The sequence below is a fragment of the Danio rerio genome, chromosome 9 (genome assembly GCF_049306965.1).
Source record: "Danio rerio strain Tuebingen ecotype United States chromosome 9, GRCz12tu, whole genome shotgun sequence".
NCBI lineage: Eukaryota > Metazoa > Chordata > Actinopteri > Cypriniformes > Danionidae > Danio > Danio rerio.
In genome coordinates this window covers 4,425,200-4,445,558 of record NC_133184.1, presented here as the reverse complement: position 1 = coordinate 4,445,558, position 20,359 = coordinate 4,425,200, and the positions used below count along the sequence as shown (strand labels likewise).

General features: G+C 38.0%; 1 protein-coding gene across 10 annotated transcripts in view; it reads right to left on the bottom strand.

Annotated features, from left to right (window-relative positions):
* Nucleotides 1-1,213: 1,213 nt before the first annotated feature.
* Nucleotides 1,214-20,359, bottom strand: part of kalrna (kalirin RhoGEF kinase a) — a 273,633-nt gene continuing 254,487 nt past the window's right edge. For all 10 annotated transcript variants that reach the window (XM_017357741.4, XM_009304450.5, XM_009304451.5 and 7 more), the window contains 11 exons: nucleotides 19,520-19,655; nucleotides 17,288-17,350; nucleotides 14,099-14,126; nucleotides 11,764-11,926; nucleotides 10,730-10,851; nucleotides 10,486-10,617; nucleotides 9,299-9,463; nucleotides 7,546-7,624; nucleotides 7,250-7,450; nucleotides 6,374-6,512; nucleotides 1,214-2,246 (listed from right to left, as the gene is read on the bottom strand). In XM_017357741.4, coding sequence (XP_017213230.2) covers nucleotides 1,701-2,246; nucleotides 6,374-6,512; nucleotides 7,250-7,450; nucleotides 7,546-7,624; nucleotides 9,299-9,463; nucleotides 10,486-10,617; nucleotides 10,730-10,851; nucleotides 11,764-11,926; nucleotides 14,099-14,126; nucleotides 17,288-17,350; nucleotides 19,520-19,655 — 1,774 coding nt within the window. In that variant the 3' untranslated portion in view covers nucleotides 1,214-1,700. The remainder of the gene's footprint in view (nucleotides 2,247-6,373; nucleotides 6,513-7,249; nucleotides 7,451-7,545; nucleotides 7,625-9,298; nucleotides 9,464-10,485; nucleotides 10,618-10,729; nucleotides 10,852-11,763; nucleotides 11,927-14,098; nucleotides 14,127-17,287; nucleotides 17,351-19,519; nucleotides 19,656-20,359) is intronic.

Below are 20,359 nucleotides of genomic sequence, written 5' to 3'. Positions count from 1 at the left end.
ACTGCAGTTTGGCTCTTTCATTCAGGGAATTCATTCATGTCCCTCTCGACAAACGAGATATTTGATTCGAGGAGCTGCTCTAAGCGTGTATTTTCATGCAATGTTTGATACCGCACGCCGAATGAGAGAAAAAAAACTCAGCATTTCCCGGAAACTTAGATGCACTTGGCAGGTAGTGTCAGAAAGCTGCGTGTGTTATTCCGGTCACAAAATCCTACATGAGGTTATAGTTTGGTTGTAAAGCTAACTTGTTTACACTCGGTGCAATAGTTTGTTCGATACGAATAAAATACGAACTGAATAAACAAAGAGCACTGGTCGCTCACTTACCAAATCTGTAGAGACAGAACAATCCACAGCAACTAGAGCCGCGTCTTTATTAAGAGACTACAAGCGAATCCGGATCTCAGCGTTTGCAGATGAGAACAGCTCTCAGGTAAACAATGTTTCTCCTTAGACACGTAAGTTATTGTTGTCGAGCGTCGCGTACACTGTTAATCCACACGTGAGTCTGCGCTCTCACAGAGAGAAAATGAAAACAAAACTTAACTACAGCAAACTATAAAAGCAACACTTCACGCTTGTTTTGCCAACACAACGTGGCGTCTCTGCCGTCTGAACACTATGACAGTAATGAATATATATAAAGTTGCACAATAGAGCACGCTGATTGGTTTGAACCAAGCCTTACTCATGCATTAATGCAGCAGGCTGTAAGACGTAATAAGACACACTTTGGCACAGACGTCCAGTCTGCATGCTGGAATACATGCTATTATGTCATGACCGTGACGCAGCTTCAAAAATTAGTTTCAAACCGGAAGTACGAATTTGCTTGAAATAACGCAAAAACAACCAATTTACACTTTTTAGTGAAATATAGGTGTCCTAATAGTGTTTTTAGCAGTGTGGGACACATATACGACTGTCAACAGCTCAAAAAATGTGTTTAGTGTTTCATGACCCTTTAAAGTTGTGCAGCACCATCTACCTTCAAAAGAGTGATTTTGCATACTCTTCAGCTTGACGCCAGTGAAAAGCACTTGGGTTTGAATACTGAAAAACGTCTTATAAAACTCTAACGTTAAACGCAAACGAAAAGCGTCCCGGTGTGTAGGAGCCTTTATTATCGAAAAATCTAATTACATTTGAACCTGTATATATTCAAACTGCAATACATTTGTGAAACAAGACAACCAAAGTCAGGAAATCAGACCTTATGTGCTATATTAAAATAAATGTAAACGCAAATACATTTCGTTCATTCTTTTCTTTCACTGTATAAAACACCTATTTATTTTCAAACATCTTGTGGGTTTGGAGTGACAAGAAAGTAATGACAAATTGCTATTTTTGGTTGAACTTTTCTCGCGAGTCCTAAACACAACCAACTGCTAGTCTATTTAGGGCTGCTAACATTTCAAAACACATGCCTAAGCTTTAATATGACATTCATTGTTATTTCTCCTAGCTCTTCAGTTTCCACTGTTCCCGGGCACGTATTTTCCTATTAATTGCTAATGATCTCACCAATGGTGTTGAACTCAAAGTCCAACAAATCATTATGGTGCCGGCCAGTAAATTCACATGTACAGGAACACCGTAAACAGTAAGTGCACATTCCAAATGATATGATATAATGTAATTTACATATAATGTTGAAATACAGCATAGAACATGCTAGAGTCCATGAATTTTTCTCATAAGGTGTGTCCCATACTGCTGCTGACCATTCCTTTAATGTTTGTGACAGGCCTGACATCATGTAGCTGTTTGCGTCTGTCTATAAATGCAGCGAGTCTGACAGTATCCAGAGGTGCTTTGGAGTAATCTCCACTATGAGCACTGACCCATGGGTGCTGAAGACACGAGGCCGAGCTTGGCCTCTTCCTGGGATCCTGGTTAAGCGTGGACACAATAAAGTCTTTGGCTGCCTGGCTTATATCGGAGAAGTACTCTTGAGGAAAGCAGAAGTCCAGCCTGCAGATGTTGACGCAGGTCTCCTCCAGACTCTCATCCAGGAATGGGGAGACTCCACTAAGCATGACGTAGGCCAGCACCCCTACACTCCACACATCTGTAGAGAGGGACACTGGAGTGCCCTGGATGAGCTCTGGAGCAGCGAACTCGGGGTTACCCAGGAGGAGATGTACGTAGCGGTGACTTGAAACCTGTACAGCATCACCTAGATCTGAGAGCTTCACGCAGGGTACCGGAACGTGGAGGTCCACCAACAAGTTTTCAGGCTGAAAAAGAGATAATCATATTAGCTTATTGAGTACATTTCTATATTTTCATTTAACTGCCACTTGCAGTGGGAGGAATAAGTAATAAACATGCCATGTATTTTCCTGGGGTAATATATCTAACGGTAGGGATGGCGGACGTGAAACTGACGTTTTTTACACATGCTGTTTCTCAATATGCGTTCTTCAGCGGTCTTGCGTCCTCGTGTTCTCGTAAAAAGTCATCATCAGCTGCCTAAGTTCAGTTCCAATACTCAAGACCGCAAGTACGGAGGACGCGTAAAACTTCCCGGATGATATCTTGAAATCGAGGACGCACGGATGCAGACTTGAGCACCGAACTCGCTCTGGAAGTCCCAGAAGTCATTGCGACTGGAGGTGGGAAGCGCAGCATTTTATCTAGATTACTTATTAATGTTCATAGATATTTACCTCAAGAGTTTCCCTAAATGAAACGGTGAAGTAAACATTACCATGGACATCTTAATAAAGGAATAAACACATTAAGGGTGTTTGTTTGCTGAAATTTGTATTAAAATCTGTTTTATTTATATTGTGCAACATATATTTATAATGTTTTTATGCAAAGTATATATTTTGAAAAGGGGAAAAACAATAAATCGTTGTATGAAGGCTGTAATGTTTAAATAATTTACCATTTAAAACATGTGAAGGTCATGTGACCATCAGGAAGAACGCAGCATCTCAATTCTCAAAGGACGCGTTCTCTGCCCACGCGGTCTCCTGAGTTCATTCTTCCGAGGACACCTGGCAAGACCGGTCTCCACAAGAACACAAGTCCGTTCTCTGCGTTCTTGGAATTGAGAAACAGCCACAGTGTCGAGATCCTGAAGCGCAAGCGTTTCGAAAGACTGCACCGAAGCACCCAAGTCACGTGACTAAAGTGTTTTGAAACACCTGGTCACGTGACTAAAGCTGTTCAAAGCATGGATCAGCTTAGAAGCGTTTCGAGACCCGGCAAATCTCCATTTGACTGCCAGGACTGTGCATGTGCACGCTGCCTGTTACTGTGCTTCGAATGACGTTTTGGGTTCGAATCCCGACTTGTACAAGTACTCTGAAATTATGGTTTGATGTATTTAATCATGTTTTTGATTTGTGTAGCCTAAATAGGATACAGCTGCAGTTACGCCATCAATATAGCATCATTTTTTGTAACACTGTAAAACTATAATTAATAATTTTACAGTACTGTGATAGTTGGGTTTAGGGTTTGGGTAAACATTAATAAAATACAAGAAATGAGAAATTTAATGTATAATATAAATAATTCTTGATAACTTCAGGCCACAGTTTCTGATCTAGCAACAACCCTGTTTTGAGACCAAAACAAGACATATTTATTCACAAATTGTTTATTCGTATATCAGACCAATGTTGAAACAAAACGATACAAGAGCAAAGCATTATCAACTGGTATTAAAGCATTTCAAAACAACTGTATCAGCCGGGATTCGAACCCGCTATGCCCGCATGGTAGTCAGACACCTTAACCACTCCATTAAAGTACTTGAACGTCCAAGTATACAAAGTGGGGTTTAAAGCCTCAATTTGCTCAACTGTTCTTTGCTGAAGCTGTTTCAGTGCAATATATAAAAAATGACCACTAGGTGTCACTGTAGAGTGGGGTTTCGAAGCTTCGACACATTTGCTTCGACTGTTTCACGAAGCCTCGCTTTGCCCACCATCTATTGGAGCTGTTTACATGGAATTGAATTAGGCTTTGGTAAAAACCCAAATACAAACATTAAAAAAAATCAGAAAAATTAGTGATGTAAAACTAGATTAAAGACGCATCTCTTTGCATTAGCATACACATAAAACACAAATGCTGTTGAAATCCAAATCCTCTAAAGGATTGTTAGTCTGCATTATTTAGGCAACCAGAGCTGGAAACAATTCCCAAAAGACATTACAATTTGAACGGCATCTGTGCTTGTGTTAGTCTTTCTTATTATTCATGAGGTTTCTATAATCCTGGACCAGGCTGTATCCTGAGCAGCTACTGTTGCAGTCATGGAGGAGTGGAGAGCATGAGACTGATCCCTGTAAGACCCCAGTGACAGACGAGTCTGTGCATTGATCTTGAAGGGCAAGCCTGTACGCCAGCCGGTGACCACTCCCACCTGCAGCTTCTCCATGATGGACGTTCTTCGTTCTCCAGGCTCCGGTGCCTAGACTGCCGCTTTGCACAAGACATTTGGCCATAGGAGAAATGGTCGTGCCCTTCTGAGCCTGGTTTCTCTTAAGGTTTTTAAATACTTCACTTTCGCCAAATGGCTTGATGGTTTGGGACTTGTGGAGCTGCCCATCGCTGGATTTGCTGTTTACTGTTTGAACTGTCAACCAGAAATTATTACACCACACTGAACTGAACTAAACTTCAACACTGAAAACTGAACTGACACGGTTTCAATTTACTATAATCTTCTATGTGAAGCTGCTTTGAGACAATCTACACTGTAAAAGTGCTACAGAAATAAAGATGAATTGAATTGATGTGTAATAAAATCAAAATGACAAAAGAAGAGTGTACTATGTGTACTATACAGTTGCTATGACAGGTGTCATTTATAACAATGTAATACAGTTGCTAGGCTTTTAGTTACAACTACACAATTAATAGAGTATAGAGTGGAGGAACTATAATGTCAATTTGTATGCAAAAAAACCCGGAAGTGAGTTAGCATTTTTGTTTAGATTCCCTTGTCACAAAGTCAGTGGAATTTTTCAATGGGATTTTAGTTAAATCGCTTAAATAAGGTTCGTGGCTAACACAAACTCTGTGTTATGTTTATGTTTTATTCTATGACATAAAACACATCAGTTACATCACACTCTTGATTTGTTAAATGAGTTAGGCTTCTTTAAAAAGACAGTTACTATCAAGTTGCTAAATGGGACTACAGGTGCTGTCGGAGACATTATACGTCATTGAGCTGATCTGGAGCGCAGCTTGCTTGTGTTGGGCATTTCCATTTGTTTGTTTTTATGAATAGTATTTTAAAGTCTGTTGTGTTTTTTCTTATCGGGAAATCATATTGTGTGTAGATTATGTCCTCACTTGTAAATACTGTCAAGAAAAATAATTTGTTGATCATTTATCTTAATTAAACGTTATCAGTGCAGCCTGTCTCTTTCCTGCTCTCAGTAATGCAAACGTGTGAATAATTGTGTAAAAATACATACATATTAACTGTTATTTTAATGCAATCAATTGATTGATCTGAACACATTTAACGGTCATAATTGCAGTATTTACACTCCTCCATAAAATGTATAGCAGATGTGACTGTATAGGTTGCTTTACGCTGTACTTAGTGACAAAAGAAGAATATTAAATGTTGTTCTCGATCCATCATGGAGCTTGCCAGCATTTGATAGACTTGTTCCTCACGCCTCATTTCTGTCATTCATTAAGGTAAGCAGGCAGTTACCATCTGTTCAGCTAAGGTAAGTGAACACTTTTTAAAATGTTTTATGATATTACTATGCAGGCACATGTTTACATACGGTTTTAAAACTTTTACAACAACCGTAAAGCAAAACAGATGTATTTCCCATGTAAAAACGATCCAAAAGGCATGTAGGTTTATGTGTTTTTCCGTATTTATTTGTTTAGAATATATAGCGTGGATTATAATATAATAAACAGAGAGATTAAATCTTTGTCATGGACCATATTTCTAAAAATAAGCGTGAAAAGTTGTCTGAAGCAGGGTGGTGCTGACGTCACAGGTCAGCACCCTGAAGGCACTGTAGTCCGTTTATAGCCTACTGTTAGCTTTTCAGTTCTTGCGTTTGCATTTAAGATCCAAAAGTGCTCAAAGTTGTATTTTCGTGTGAAGATTGTCCGGCTGGACAAAACGGTTTGAACACAGAGCTTAATTTTTGTAATCTTTGAAAAGCCTATGGGAAAATCCTATAGGGATTTTATTGAGGAAACCAGTTTTATGCTAGCAGCCGATTAGCCTACAAGGTGACGTCGTAGTTCCTCCACTTTATTGCTTGTGTATTGTAATGCTATTACTTGTATACAAGTAGCATTGCAGAAAAGTGTCAGCTAGCAGCTACCTGTGGATGCATGTGGTGGCATTATGTTTTACCTTGAGATCTAGATGAGCCACTCTGCAGGTGTGCAAGTGCTGCAGAGCTTCCAGTGTGTCTTTAATAAAAAATGCCACTTTCTCCTCCATCAGTTCATCATGAGCTACCAGATAGTCAAGCAGACGTCCATCCTCAACACTGAAAACATACACAAATGATCATGGCATTGCATTTGATTGTGTGCACACACTAAAAGATTTAGACTTACCTTACTTAAAAAACAGCTTAAACCTGCCTAGGCTGGTTGGCTGGTTTTAGCTGGTCGACCAGGCTGGTTTTAGAAGGGTCTTGGCCATTTCCAGGCTGGTTTCCAGCAATTTTCAGTCTGGTCGGTCAGGCTGGGAGATGACCAGCTAAAACCAGCTTGACCAGCCTAGCCAGGCTGGGAGCCCAGCCAAAACCAGCTATGTCCAGCTTAAACCAGGCTGGTCAAGCTAGCTTTAGCTGGATTTAGCTGGTCATTTTCCAGCCTGACCAGCTAGGACCAGGCTGGAAATGGCTGGAAACCAGCCTGGAAATGGCCAAAACCCCTCTAAAACCAGCCAACCAGCCTAGGCTGGTTCAAGCTGGATTTTTCAGCAGGGTATTCATTCATTCATTCATTTTTTTCCCTACACTTAGTCCCTTATTTATCAGGAATTTCTAGAACCGAATGAACCACTAACTATTCCACCATATGTTTTATGCAGCGGATGTCCTTCCAGTCGCAACCCAGTACTGGGAAACACCCTTACACTCTCAAATTCACAGGCACACTCATACACCAAGGCCAATTTAGTTCATCCAATTGACCTATAGTGCATGTAGAACAGCCTTCTTGCTGTGAGGCAACAGTGCCAACCATCCATATTTGCATTCCAAATGGATTTACTTACAGTTCAAGAATCAGCATGTAGGCTGTAGGCGACTCGTATGTATCAATCAGTGACACCAGTTGGGGGTGCTGGACATGGCGTAGAATATCAGCTTCATGGGCCACCTGTTCTTTCTTGTGCATCTTCTTATTCACAAACTTCACAGCAACCTCCTGCTTAGTGGCTTTACTGAGACACTTCCTCACCACAGAGAAACGACCCCTTAAACACAGAACATTAAAAAGGCTCAGTTTCTTACAGACAGGCTGGGGGTTTACTGCATCCATTTTGAAGAAGGTTTGAAATAAGGACTTTACCGCCCAATTTCACATAATTCTGTAAAAGCAGATTCAAAGTTGTCTTTCCACTGGATTCCAGCGCCATCATATGTTGATGCTGCATGAAAAAAAATAATTAGAGTTGTTACGAGTAGTGTAGTGTAGGCTTGTGTGTGTCTCTCTCGCGCTCTTTCTCTCGCTCTCTCTCTCTTTCTCACTCTAAGTATTCGCAGGTGCAGCGGATTACGTTGGGACGGACCATGATTGGCGGCGGCTATAAAAACCTGCAGAGAACATGGGTTCGATGGCTCCCCGCTCTCTCTCGATTTCCCCGCTTGTACTCAGTGGAGAACGTGATCCCATGAGTGTTTGCTTGTATATTGAGATGCCGTTGTGTTAATTTTTAACCGGCGATTGAAACCCGGTTTACTGTCTCCCTGTCGGGCTTGGAGCATGTAGGGAGGTTTGGTGCCTTATTTGTTATTTTCGTTTTCTCCTGTGTTTGTTAGTAGGGAGGTAAGTTTTCTGTATTTTATTCTATTTGTTTTCTAGGGAAGTTTAATCTAATTTAGTTAGCTTGGTTTATTGTCATTTATTTTGGCTGACCCCTCCTGATGTTATTTTTGCTCCTTATTTCTGTAAATAAGTCATATTTTCTTGTTAATTCTTAGTGGTTGTGTTTTTGGTTTATATTTTGGGGAGAGAGAGCGCGGGGGCACCAGGGATTATATTTTTAATCCCTGTTATTTTGTTACGTTTTTGGTTACATCTCTTTTTGATTAAGGATTTTTTTTAATTTAATTCGTAACAGAGTATAAGAAAATGGAAAATAATAAACAGTAAAGCTTGGTTCTCAAATGTAGCACTGCTAAATTAAACAGTATTTCATAGCATCAGTAATGCTTCTGACAAAAAACTTTCATTATTATGCTTTTGTGAATACTTTAGTTATACTAGAATGTAGTGTATCTTTTGCAAAGTAGTTAATCCCAGATTACAAAAATACTGTCACTTATATGTGGTATATTTTGATTTCCTTGCTCATGTGTTAGTGTGTTTGACCCCTGTTTTTCAACTGATCGTGCATCTTTTGTTTCCTCCCAAAGTTTGCCAGTGTACACATAAGCTGCGTCCGAAAATGCATCCATACTATATAGTACGCTAAAAACAGTGAGCCGAGTAGTATGTCCGAATTTATAGAATTCGAAAAACGACATGCGAAAAGTACCCAGATGATCTACTACATCCGAGATTCTGAAGTGCACATCCGATTCATGCTATGATATCCCTTGGTATACCGCGAGAGAATTCATGAATAGGAGTGAAGCGAAACAACTGATGCAGGTGGGTCACCTGATCATGACAAAATGGTGAATGTAGTATGTCCGAGTTCCATTCATACTACTCACATTCATGCTATATAGAACGTACTTTTCTAATGATTGAGTAGTAAATTAAAATTCGAATGCAGTACTTACTTAGTAGTAAGCGATTTCCATAGCCATAGTCTTTTTTCATAAATAAATAAATAGGGGGGGGAAAACTAAATACAAAAGAGAACTTTTGGATATTTTTTACTGTGGCCAGGATTTACAGGAAATCTGTGTGATGAAAATTCAGCCTTTTATTCAGAGAAATAAAAAGTCAGGGAGTTGATGTTGGCTTTGAGCAGGAACCCTAAAACATTCTTTCAAAAGCCTTCCAAGAGGATCCATTTCAGTTAGGATGCTGCTGTAGATGACAACAACACCTGCAGACAGAAAGTATTCATATTTTATTCAATTGTATTTACCTGTGCTGGATAATGTCACCATGTTTGAGGGTTCACTAGGCGGGCTGGTGCCCCAGGGATTACTGGCACTGACTCTGAACTGGTAGTGCCCACCAGGAATCAGATTGTCAATCTTCACACACACATCTGCCGTGGAGACCACCAACTGCTGCCATACCAGAGAATCTGCACACAAATAGAGAGACACATACGTTTACCAAACGCTGGATGTTCAAAAGCACAAAATAACAAATTTTGGGTTTATCGTCATTCTTTTTAGAACCATTTTCAATACATCTCCAACCCTTTTAATAAAACAGGCTTTACATTATATCTTACACTAGTATTCTAAAATTTGAGCTCAGTTTTCCGTCTCTTTCTTTACAGTATTTTTCCATTAACCAAGGATTCAATTAAATTCAATTCAGCTTTATTTGTATAGCGCTTTTACAATGTAGATTGTGTCAAAGCAGCTTCACATAAATGGTCATAGTAACTGGAACAGTGTGGTTCAGGTTTTAGTGTTAAAGTTCAGTTCAGTTCAGTTTAGCTCAGTTCAGTGTGATTTAATCATGCATTTAGTTGATCAAAGATGAAATAAATAAAACTAAAATATTATAAATGTAGGTCTTCAGGAACAGGGTCGAGCATCCCTGCTTTAGATGAACTACTGAAAGTTGCTTCTTGTGCCACCTGATGGGTATTGTGTGAAGCACAACATTGTGTCAGAAAAAAAGCGCTTGTAACCACACATGGTCAGGGCCGGCGCTTCCATAGAGGCGACCTAGGCGGCCGCCTAGGATGGCAGAATAGATAGGGCGGCGTCCCCGAAACTATCCTCGCCACCCGCGCCCACAATTATATCCGCGTCTAGGGTGGCAGAATATAGAGAGCGGCGTCCCCGAAACTATCCTCGCCACCCACGCCTCAGTTATATCCGCGTTCAGCGTGGCAGAATAGAGATGGTGGCGTCCCCTAAACTACCCTCGCCACCGCGCCTCAGTTATATAATAGACCCCCAATAATAATAATAAGCCCCCCCCCCCCCCCCCTAAAGTTTTACTTTAGGTTTGAGGGCGGCGTGACTGTCCTTTGCCTAGAGCGGCAGTTTAGCTTGCTCCGGCCCTGCACATGGTGAATTACATGCTGCCAGGTGAAAAACTGCATTCTTAAAAAGCATCAGATTTTATGCTCGTGTAATAGTTTACCTTCCTGCCTATATTCCACAGTGTAGCTGGAGATGGCAGAATTTGCTGAGCTGGCTGGAGGAAGCCAGTGGACAATCACTGCAGTGCTGCTTGCCTCCTGTGCCACCGGTCGAGCAGGGGCTGCTGGGATACCTACACCAAAGATTGTCATTGTAACAATCAAAGATTGATTGTAATCTCATTTAAATGTGGAAAGATGGATCGCAAGCCACATGGTTTTCTTATTTAAAAAAAAAAAAATTACCTTGTACTTTAATGGATGCAGATGAGGAGGCTGTACCATGGTCATTCACAGCAACACACGTGTAGATGCCAGTGTCCTGCGGCATTAGATTGCAGATTTTCAACACTATGTCACCAGTTTCTCTAAAATGAAACAAAGAAAACACAGATACCAGGAGATTAATTTCAGAAATGGCACTTTGATCACTGTAAAAACTATTATAATTATATAATTATGGAAATTTTAATAATTAGGTTTAATAATTTTAATTGTGGAAAAATACATCCACACAAAGATACACACACAGCACATGGTGTTGCAAAGTCTTTAGTTTTCCCACAGAATTACTTTGATATTATTGGGCTTGCTTTTTTAGGAAAGTTCAATTGACCAATGGACAATACCCAAGTAAAGAATTCAAGTTAAGACAGGACACACAGAATCTGCCATAATTTTACTGTACATTCGTCAAGCCAGGCCACATTGACAATGAACATAAATGGGTTTTATTGTTTATTGAAAAAACGTCTAGAAGAAAGATAATTTCTTGATAATTTATGCATTCTAACTTTCCTTATCATGTTCAGACGAGGCACTTCTCAAATCGAGTGTAAGTTCTCCTTGCGTCTTAATGTTCTGTGATTAAATATCAAAAGCATACATCAACGTACAGTGTGCACTTCTGGTACCATGTGCATGTACATGAGTTCAAACACGCACAGAGCTAGTCCAGCAAGTAATAAAAGGCTATGCGTATTGTACCATGAGTATTGTGGTATTCCTAATAACTTACGTAAAATTTATAAGAATCGCCAAGGAGAACTGAATCAGCTAAAAATCTTCTATAATCTTCTACTGAAGAAAAAAAGGTTGAGTAAATTCATTTTTTGGGGAACCCTTTCTTCAAATGTTAAATATTTTCTTGAAATCAGCATCTAACAATTTTAGATATAAAAAAAAATAAGTTATAGCTATAGAAAATATAATATATGTAAATAAAAATTCTTTAGAGGTTAGATATGAAGAATCTGATATTAATCTGAATCTGATATTACCTGATATTAATAGTGAAGCGGTTATTGTTGGCCAGCAGACTTTGATCAGGTCCTTTCAAGGTGATTGTGGGTTTGGGTCGAGCACACACTTTACAGCACAGAACCACCGTCTCTCCCAGAGCACACGTCACGTCTGTTAGAGGCGTCAGAAACTCTGGAGCGACTGTATCACAGATGCAAGAAATTATTCAAATTAGATGACAGAATCAATTAAAATACAAACCTGCATGTACGACCGAATGAGCACTTAATAGAATAGTTATACTCTTAAACATGGTACCATAATAACAAGACGGCATACAGATTAACATTTAACAAATTTGCAATCAATGGCAACAACAATATTAAATTTAAATTATCCCCTTTTTTTATCAACGATGGGACAAAACTGAATACCCAATGTAATCTCACGGCAATTCGTAACTTTTTGATTTAGTAGCTAGTTCGCATTATTTTGTACAATCTAATACAATTTAATTTATTGATACAATTCGTACATTTCAGTACGCTTTGCTCATCACCCAACGATGGTTGGAGTTGGGTGCCACGCCTTCTTTTAAAAATCGTACATTTTTAAACGACTGAACTCGTACGAATTAGCCACTAAACTGACAAAACGTAAAATACTTATGCTTCCTTGTGAGATCAGGCTGAGCACATCTGAGCACATTAGAATGTGAATTTGTAAAATGTAATATGTTTAAAGGTCGACTGCTCTAATTTTGTCTCAGTTCTTCCTACCACTACTACTACTACTACTACTAATAATACTAAAAAATAATAATGTATCACTTTGTTTTGATGGTACCTATTGTACATGTTGTTGACTACGAGTAGGCCCACACGGAACCTGTGCATGCAGAGATCCAGTGCTGATTTTTTTAACCCATCAAGTAAATGTATTTAAATATCAAGCTGATCTCACAAGAAAATGTGACTATTTTATGTCGTAATATTTTTAAAAGGCATGGCACCAAACTCCATCTCTAAGTCCAACCGTGATTGGGGGATGAGCAAATCATACTAAATTAAACAAATGAGATCATAGGAATTAACCAATACATCAAAAAGTTCTGACTTGCCAACACAATCTCACGGCAATTCGTAACTTTTTCATTTAGTGGCTAATTCGTACGAATTCGTATGATCTAATTCGTACATTTTATTGCGATTTGCTCTTCCCCCAATGACGGTTGGGTTTAGGGGTGGGGTTAGGTGCCACACTTCCTTTTTAAAATCATACAATTTCTTATGACTGAACTCGTACAAATTCGTACGTATTAGCCACTAAACTGCCAAAGCGTAAAATACTTACGTTTTCTCGTGAGATCAGGCTGGACTTGCCATGAGATAGCATTGGTAAATACATATTTATTCTGTTTATATATTCATTTTCAAACAAGTGGATCTAATTGGATTTTCATTGTAAACCCTAAAAGATACAAAGTTTATTTTTTTGTTTCCTGTTGTAAGTTTTAAGTTACAATACTCCCAAAAATAATTCTGCATAAATCCTCAGATTTGTTACAACTGTTAAAAAGTTTTGCACAGAAATAGGAAAAATGTCTGCAGATTCTGTCTGGCCCTGACTATAAGTTACATTCCAAGTACATGCTATCTAGTTATCATTAAAGTATTAGTAAAATCTGCTGGCTTCAACAGACATTCAACTGACTATGAGAAAGTTTGCAAGAACATGTCAACTTACCCTAACCCTAACCCTGACCTTACAGTCTCCTAACAATGTAATGTAACTTAAAATGACTAATTTGATACCAATAATAATAGTGCTCATAAAATGTGATAATATTAATATTTACCATAAGAAAAAAAATCCAGTTGATGCATTGATTCGAGCAGTATTTAAGCTCATCACATCAAAAAGCATTAAATCCTTTCAACAGGTGGATCTCACAAGAGAACTTAAGTATTTTACGTTTTGCCAGTTTAGTGGCTATTTCGTACAAGTTTGTACGATTTAAAAAAAAAAAAAGAGGCGTGGCACCTAACCCCACCCCTAAACCCAGCCGTCATTGGTCGATGAGCAAGTCGTACTAAATTGTACAAATTAGTTTGAACGAATTCATACGAATTAGCCACTAAATCAAAAGTTACGAATTGCCGTGAGATTGTGTTGGATTACAATACGACAACCTATTGTAAAGTGTTGCTTGTGCATACTAATCAGAGATGTAGATATGATACATTAGTTGACAAATCATAAACCTGCTAAAAGTTTATCTGCATTTTAAAGTTTAAAATCAAACAAGCATTGCTTCTTGCCTACGAGTGGGAAATACAGAAAAATAGAGCATCTGTACATGAATAAACTCACCCTCTTGGATGAAATTAGGGTTCAGTAACTGCAAAACAGACACAAAACAATTGTTACAAGTTGATAACTTTCAGCACTTCAGACTACAAGAGAGATAAAAAATGCAAGTCTATCTGTCTGCGGAAAGCAAGATGGGTGCGTAACATGAAAGGACGTAACTTGCAGTTATCAAGGTCCCATACCATGTGAGATGACACCATGAGATGTTGTTGGCAGGATGGCAGAAATACTTACCAGAGTACATTTTCACCAAATGTTTTCATGAGATTTCTCCAAATTTATCCACAACCAATTCATTTGATATATTTTATATTCATTGATTTAGCAACTCCAACATGCAACTCACTGACTTCCTTACCCATTTTTCATGACAATTAGCTTACCAGGCAGTGCCCGCTGTGGTTGCAAATAACAGTACAATGGCGAGTGCATAGTATGAAAGCCTCTGCAACTCACAGTTGCATGTTAAAAACTGTGATGGTTGGGTTTAGGGATGTGGACGGTGTAGACGTTAATAACTGTGAAGGTTAGGTTAAGGGTTGTGGTAGGTGTAGACATCAAGAACTATGATGGTAGGGTTTAGGGTTGTGATAGGTGTAGATGATGCACAACACCATCTTGCCGATAACTGAGTTTTGACATATGGGTCTCCATAAGTTCAGGTTATCTCTCTAACGTATTACAGTTTACGCCCCCTTCATGTTACACCCCCAGACTTGCAGTTCGCAGACAGACACTTCTCAAAAAAAAGCCTATATTTTTCTAAAAAAGAAAGAAAAAGTCAAGCATTTTAGTGTTATTTTAGCATTTGGCCACCAGAGGGCGCAATCATTGCATGTAATTATATACTGAATGAATTTGAAATAAATTGTACTTGCACTTTTGTCTACTATAAGGTATCAAAAATATTGAACAAATAGTACATAATTATGCATTATTTAATCAAAACAACATACATTATATGGGATTTAAATATATTTCTGGTATTATCATTTAATTATTTAAATTATATAAATTACAAATATCTTTTATTTGACCGGCAACATATACACGGACTAATTTTCAACTCAATCAATCTCATTTATATTTTTCTGAATCAAATGAACTTTTCCAGTCATCTCAAGTTACATGTCAAACGAACTAAAATGTTAAGTTACAAACTGTATAACAAAATAAATAGTTAAAACCTGATTAACTGATTAAAATGAAAGTAACAAAGCATTTGTTGTCATGACCATTTGTCATGTCATTTTTACACTGTAAAATACAATCTGTTGAAATGGCAGAAAGAGTGGTATACCTTTTAACATTTGCTCCTGTATGTATAAGACATTTAAAAATGTTCTTAAAACCTCTTACCTGTCACCATCCCTTCTGTGTGACATGTCCTTACATTATTTAAAATAAGCTATATTGTTTAAAGTGTGTGTGTGTACACACACACACATATATATATATATATATATATATATATATATATATATATATATATATATATATATATATATATATATATATATAACTGAATGAATGAATGTTTTTGCTTTGTCTTGTTCATCAAAAAAACTCACCAAGTAATATATATATATTACTTTGTGAGTTTTTTTGATGATCAAGACAAAGCGAAAACATTAATTCATTTTCCTTCGACCTAATCCCCTTATTCATCAGGGCATATCCAGCACATTTTATACAGCGGATGCCTTGCCAGCTGCAACCCAGAACTGGGAAACATCCATACATCATTCGCACACACTCATACAGTACGGCCAATTTAGTTTATTCAATTCACCTATAGTGCATGTCTTCAGACGGCGGGGGAAACTGGAACACCAAGAGGAAACCCACGCGAACACGTGGAGAACATTCAAACTCTACACAGAAATGCTAACCGACCCAGCCAAAAAGCGGGAACATTTAGGATGTAATTCCCAGCAATCCACATGTAAAATCATGAAGAATATCTAGAAACCAATTCACTGAAAGAGTTTGATAACATTCATTCTATATTTGGACATATATTGTTATATTTAACATTTTAAATATCACTAAAATGCAATAGATTCCTAGCAAATTCTCCATCAAACTCATACCTGTCAACATTGGGATGTAAAAAAAAATGGCATACCGGGAAACAAGAAGGACATGTTTATATATAATATGTGTATTTGTCACATTTGAAAAATACTGGAAAATACTTAAACAGGATGATAGCAGGATAGAGAGTGGTAAAGTACAGGAGAATACTGGGAAAAACAGGAGAGGTTTGCATATGATGTGTACTTAAATGTTTTGAAAAGTATTTAAAAAATGGCTGCGATATCACTCAAACCTTACTTAGAAATAGAAATTAACCTTGAATAGTCACCAATGAAGACTGATTTCAACTGGAGGTCACATTTTTGTAATATTGATTCATATTTCAATTTAAATGCTTACTGTTTTGGCTTTAGTTTTGAAGTAGGTTTAGAGTAAGAGTAAAGAGTTAACTTTTTTAACTTCAGCAACAGTCTAACAAGTGCCTTCTTTAAAACGAGACCATGCTTACCTATGTGTTCAAAGATTAGATATGCCAAAAAGACTCTGATTAAAAAGTGCGACCAACAGTTTAGGGGGTTAAGATAATAGTCTTGACCTTTTAATTATTCATCAACAAATGATTCATAAAAGTAAGACTTGTTTAAGAGTAAAAGCTTTTAAATAAATTATGAGACATATTCTGATTTAAGTGCTGACCCAAGACTTACAAAATGGCCACCCTCAACCACTGACACTTCAAAAGTTCATGGTATACACTGTAAAAAATGCTGGGTTCCACACAATACCTTTATGTTGTCCTAACACAAATTAGTTAACTTGATACTTTTTACAAATTTAAGTGGATTGAACATAAAAAAATTAGTTTGTCCCCCCCAAAAAACGTTAAGAATTGAGTTTTCAACTCATTTTAAATAAGTAGTCTGATCAAGTAGCAAGCAACATTTTTTGAATGTAGTACATAAAATAAATAAATCACATGTTAGTAACAGATTACATCTAGTTGCTTTTGTATCACTAATTTAATAAATACTATATGATCACATACAGTATGTAAACAAGCTAATGGTGTTATTTTATAGGTCTACAATAGTCGATAATGGTTGATTGATTGATGAATGGATGGTAATGCATAAGGATCAGTATCTCTACCTCCATACTAGTTTTGGGGTCTAGTTCATCCTCACATTCAGACTCATCAGAACTGCGGGACTCCTGTGGTTTGGGTTGAGAGAGAAGAAAGTTAAACACTCGCAATGCAGGAATATATAAAGGTGGAATTTACCAGCCTGATCTCACTGGGAAAATATTGTCGCAAAAGTGGCTAATTCATACATATTTAAATGACTTTGTTTGTACAGACACATACAATCTTTTAAAGTACAAAGTTAAATTTTAAATGTACAATTTATAAAATTAACAAACCACTAAGATTTTTAGCTCAACAAACTACTAATTAGCCTCTTATATTAGAAGTTGGGTTTAGGTTTTGGGTTGGATTAGGGATGTGAAATACGATCATTCTTTAAAAGTGCTAATACACAGTTAACATCTTAATAATGGGTATTAATAGTAAATATCTTAATAATAGGTAGCTAATAAGCCATTAGTAAATGGAGTGAATTGTTACTTAGGGTGCTTTCACACCTAGACTTTTGTTTTCGTCTCATTTGCCCAGTTAGCGCGGTTCGTTTGGCATATGTGAATCCAGCAATCACGCTCGGATCCACGCCAAATCAACCGCTCCGAGATCGCCTGAATGAGGTGGTCTCGGCTTGATTGAAACTCTGGAGCAGATCGATTGTAGTGAGAAAACGATACGATCCGAGCCCAGCTATATCACAGTGTATTATAGCTATGTAATAGGCATACGGCTATATGAAGAGAGAATTATGAGTAGGGCGGGAGGTCATTCCAGATATCCCAAGTCTCCCGGAAGTTTCAGGAGTCTCCCGCAAATGCACAAACGAGAAATAATCTCCCGGTAACCTCGTGTCTCCCTCTCGGTCCTCATATGTTGCGCACCATTCTCACCCCTCCCCACCGCATCCCTCCTCACTCTTCAGACACGTCGCGCGCACCCTGTCAAACACCACCAAAACCACCATCCTCTCGACAGCTGAGCGGGAATAAACCGTGAAACTCCCTGACCGTGAAACTCCCTGACCATCTCCTCACCAACGTGAGGAGAGTTTACTCACACATGACTAGTTTTAGCTATTTTGGTCCGTTTAGAAACTTTGCAATGTGAAAGCGAACTGCGCCATGAACAAAGAGCAACGATGGAACAATTTGAATCCCTGTTTCGGAACAAATGAATCAATTCACAGGTGTGAAAGCATCCTTAAACTATGGAGCCGTGATATCATAACCCCACTCGTACCCCTCATTAGCGGATGAGCACATAATGCTAAAATGCACGAATGAGATCATTCAAATGTATACGAATTAGCCACTCAATCAAAAACTTACCAATTGTTGCGAGATTGCATTAGTCTTAAAGAATGCCAAGGCAAAAAGGCAGGGATATTAATGCCATTAATCACAAAAACAAAACATCTACTGTAAAATTGGACACAGAACATTGTACATATACGATATACATTCTCAATACATATACAATTTTGTTTTAAAGTGAACTGTTTTGTTTTTCACATTGAATCTTATCAAGATGCTGCTGCTGACACCACTAAAAAGCTACAGCTTGGCATTATGCACATGTATTGGTTATGGAAATAAAACTGAACCTAAAGCATGTTGTATACTTCTGTGTCAGGCATATGTGTATGGTCTGGCGCAGCCTTCGTGTGGTCGCATAGACCTCGCCGTGGATGACACAGACGCTGACCTCTCAAAAAATGTAACTATTCATCGCAATGACGCGTAACACAAGCTCTGTGATTGGTCAGCTTGGTAGCTGTGCCAAGTATGGGCGGTGCTGAGAGCCCAATGGAGCGAGTGTTTACAGGTGTCAAATTCCGTGAAGGAGCTGCATATGTTTTGTGTTTACCTCATGATTGAAGTTGTTGCGTGTCCACCAGTTAATGAATGAGCAGGTTTTAGCTACTTGTACATTAAGGTAGTGTTCAGAAAAAGCAAAACACCAGCGAAGAAACTCGATACAGAGGAACATACCATAACCTACTGCCAGCTAGCATTTTGGAAGTGTTATTGCAACATAAACAGCACGCAGAAGTATAAATGCATGGCTACACACAAGGCATGCGCCGTGGGACACTTTAAACAAAATGGAACAAAAGCATGAAAAGAATACTGTCTTTATTACGCTGTTAAGACAAAAAAACACAAGAGGGATTAGTATTTTCAGTCTGAATTTCCACAATGGTGGAAATTAACACACACCCTCCACACCCCCCTACTTACTTTCACTTTGACTTTGCTGCTGAGAATTTCCTTTGGCTTACGCAGTCCATTCTCAACTTTAAAGTCACTTTTGAGGGGCGTGCTGTCCTTTTCTGCACGCTTACGAGCACGAAGTGTGTTCCACGAAAGAGATTTCCTGTCGTGTCAAAATATCAAGTTGTCAATCCCGCATGCAGTGGCGGAAATGCAAATCTAAGAGTGAGGAAAATGCATAGTAACGTGCTACAGGGGAAAATCAATTGGGCTGGGAAATAGGGAGGTCAACAAAACCCAAAAAACAAACCAATCCAAACAAAAAAAAATACACATTACAATATTTTGAATATTACCAAAATGATTTTATAGAAAGGGGAAAACAAACTGAAAAAAGTTTAAGATAAAAAGCATAAATATCTTTATCGCAATACTAATAACAATGTGTATTGAAAATAGGTATTTTTGTATAATATTATTTCACATATTAACTATATTTTTAAGCAAATAAATGCAGTCTGAAATGCATGAGACCTCTCTTATTTTCATTAACATAAAAAATCATATGAAGTTCAAATATCGAAATGCTGTATGTATAGAAATCTACATCCTTACACCAAGGTGGACGCACAGTTTGTGTGAGAATGGCAGTCCTTCATATCTTTCATCAAATACTGCTTCACACACAAACCTTTACTGTCAAGGACAAAAGAGGTTAGTACAACACAAATGAAATGTACTCTATACTACATTATGAAATAAAAACACAACCTAAAACAAATAAAAAATAAGGTGCAGCACACTTTTACAATGTGAAAGCAATGAGGAATTTCTTATAACTTGCTATGCTGTAGGGTTGTCACGATA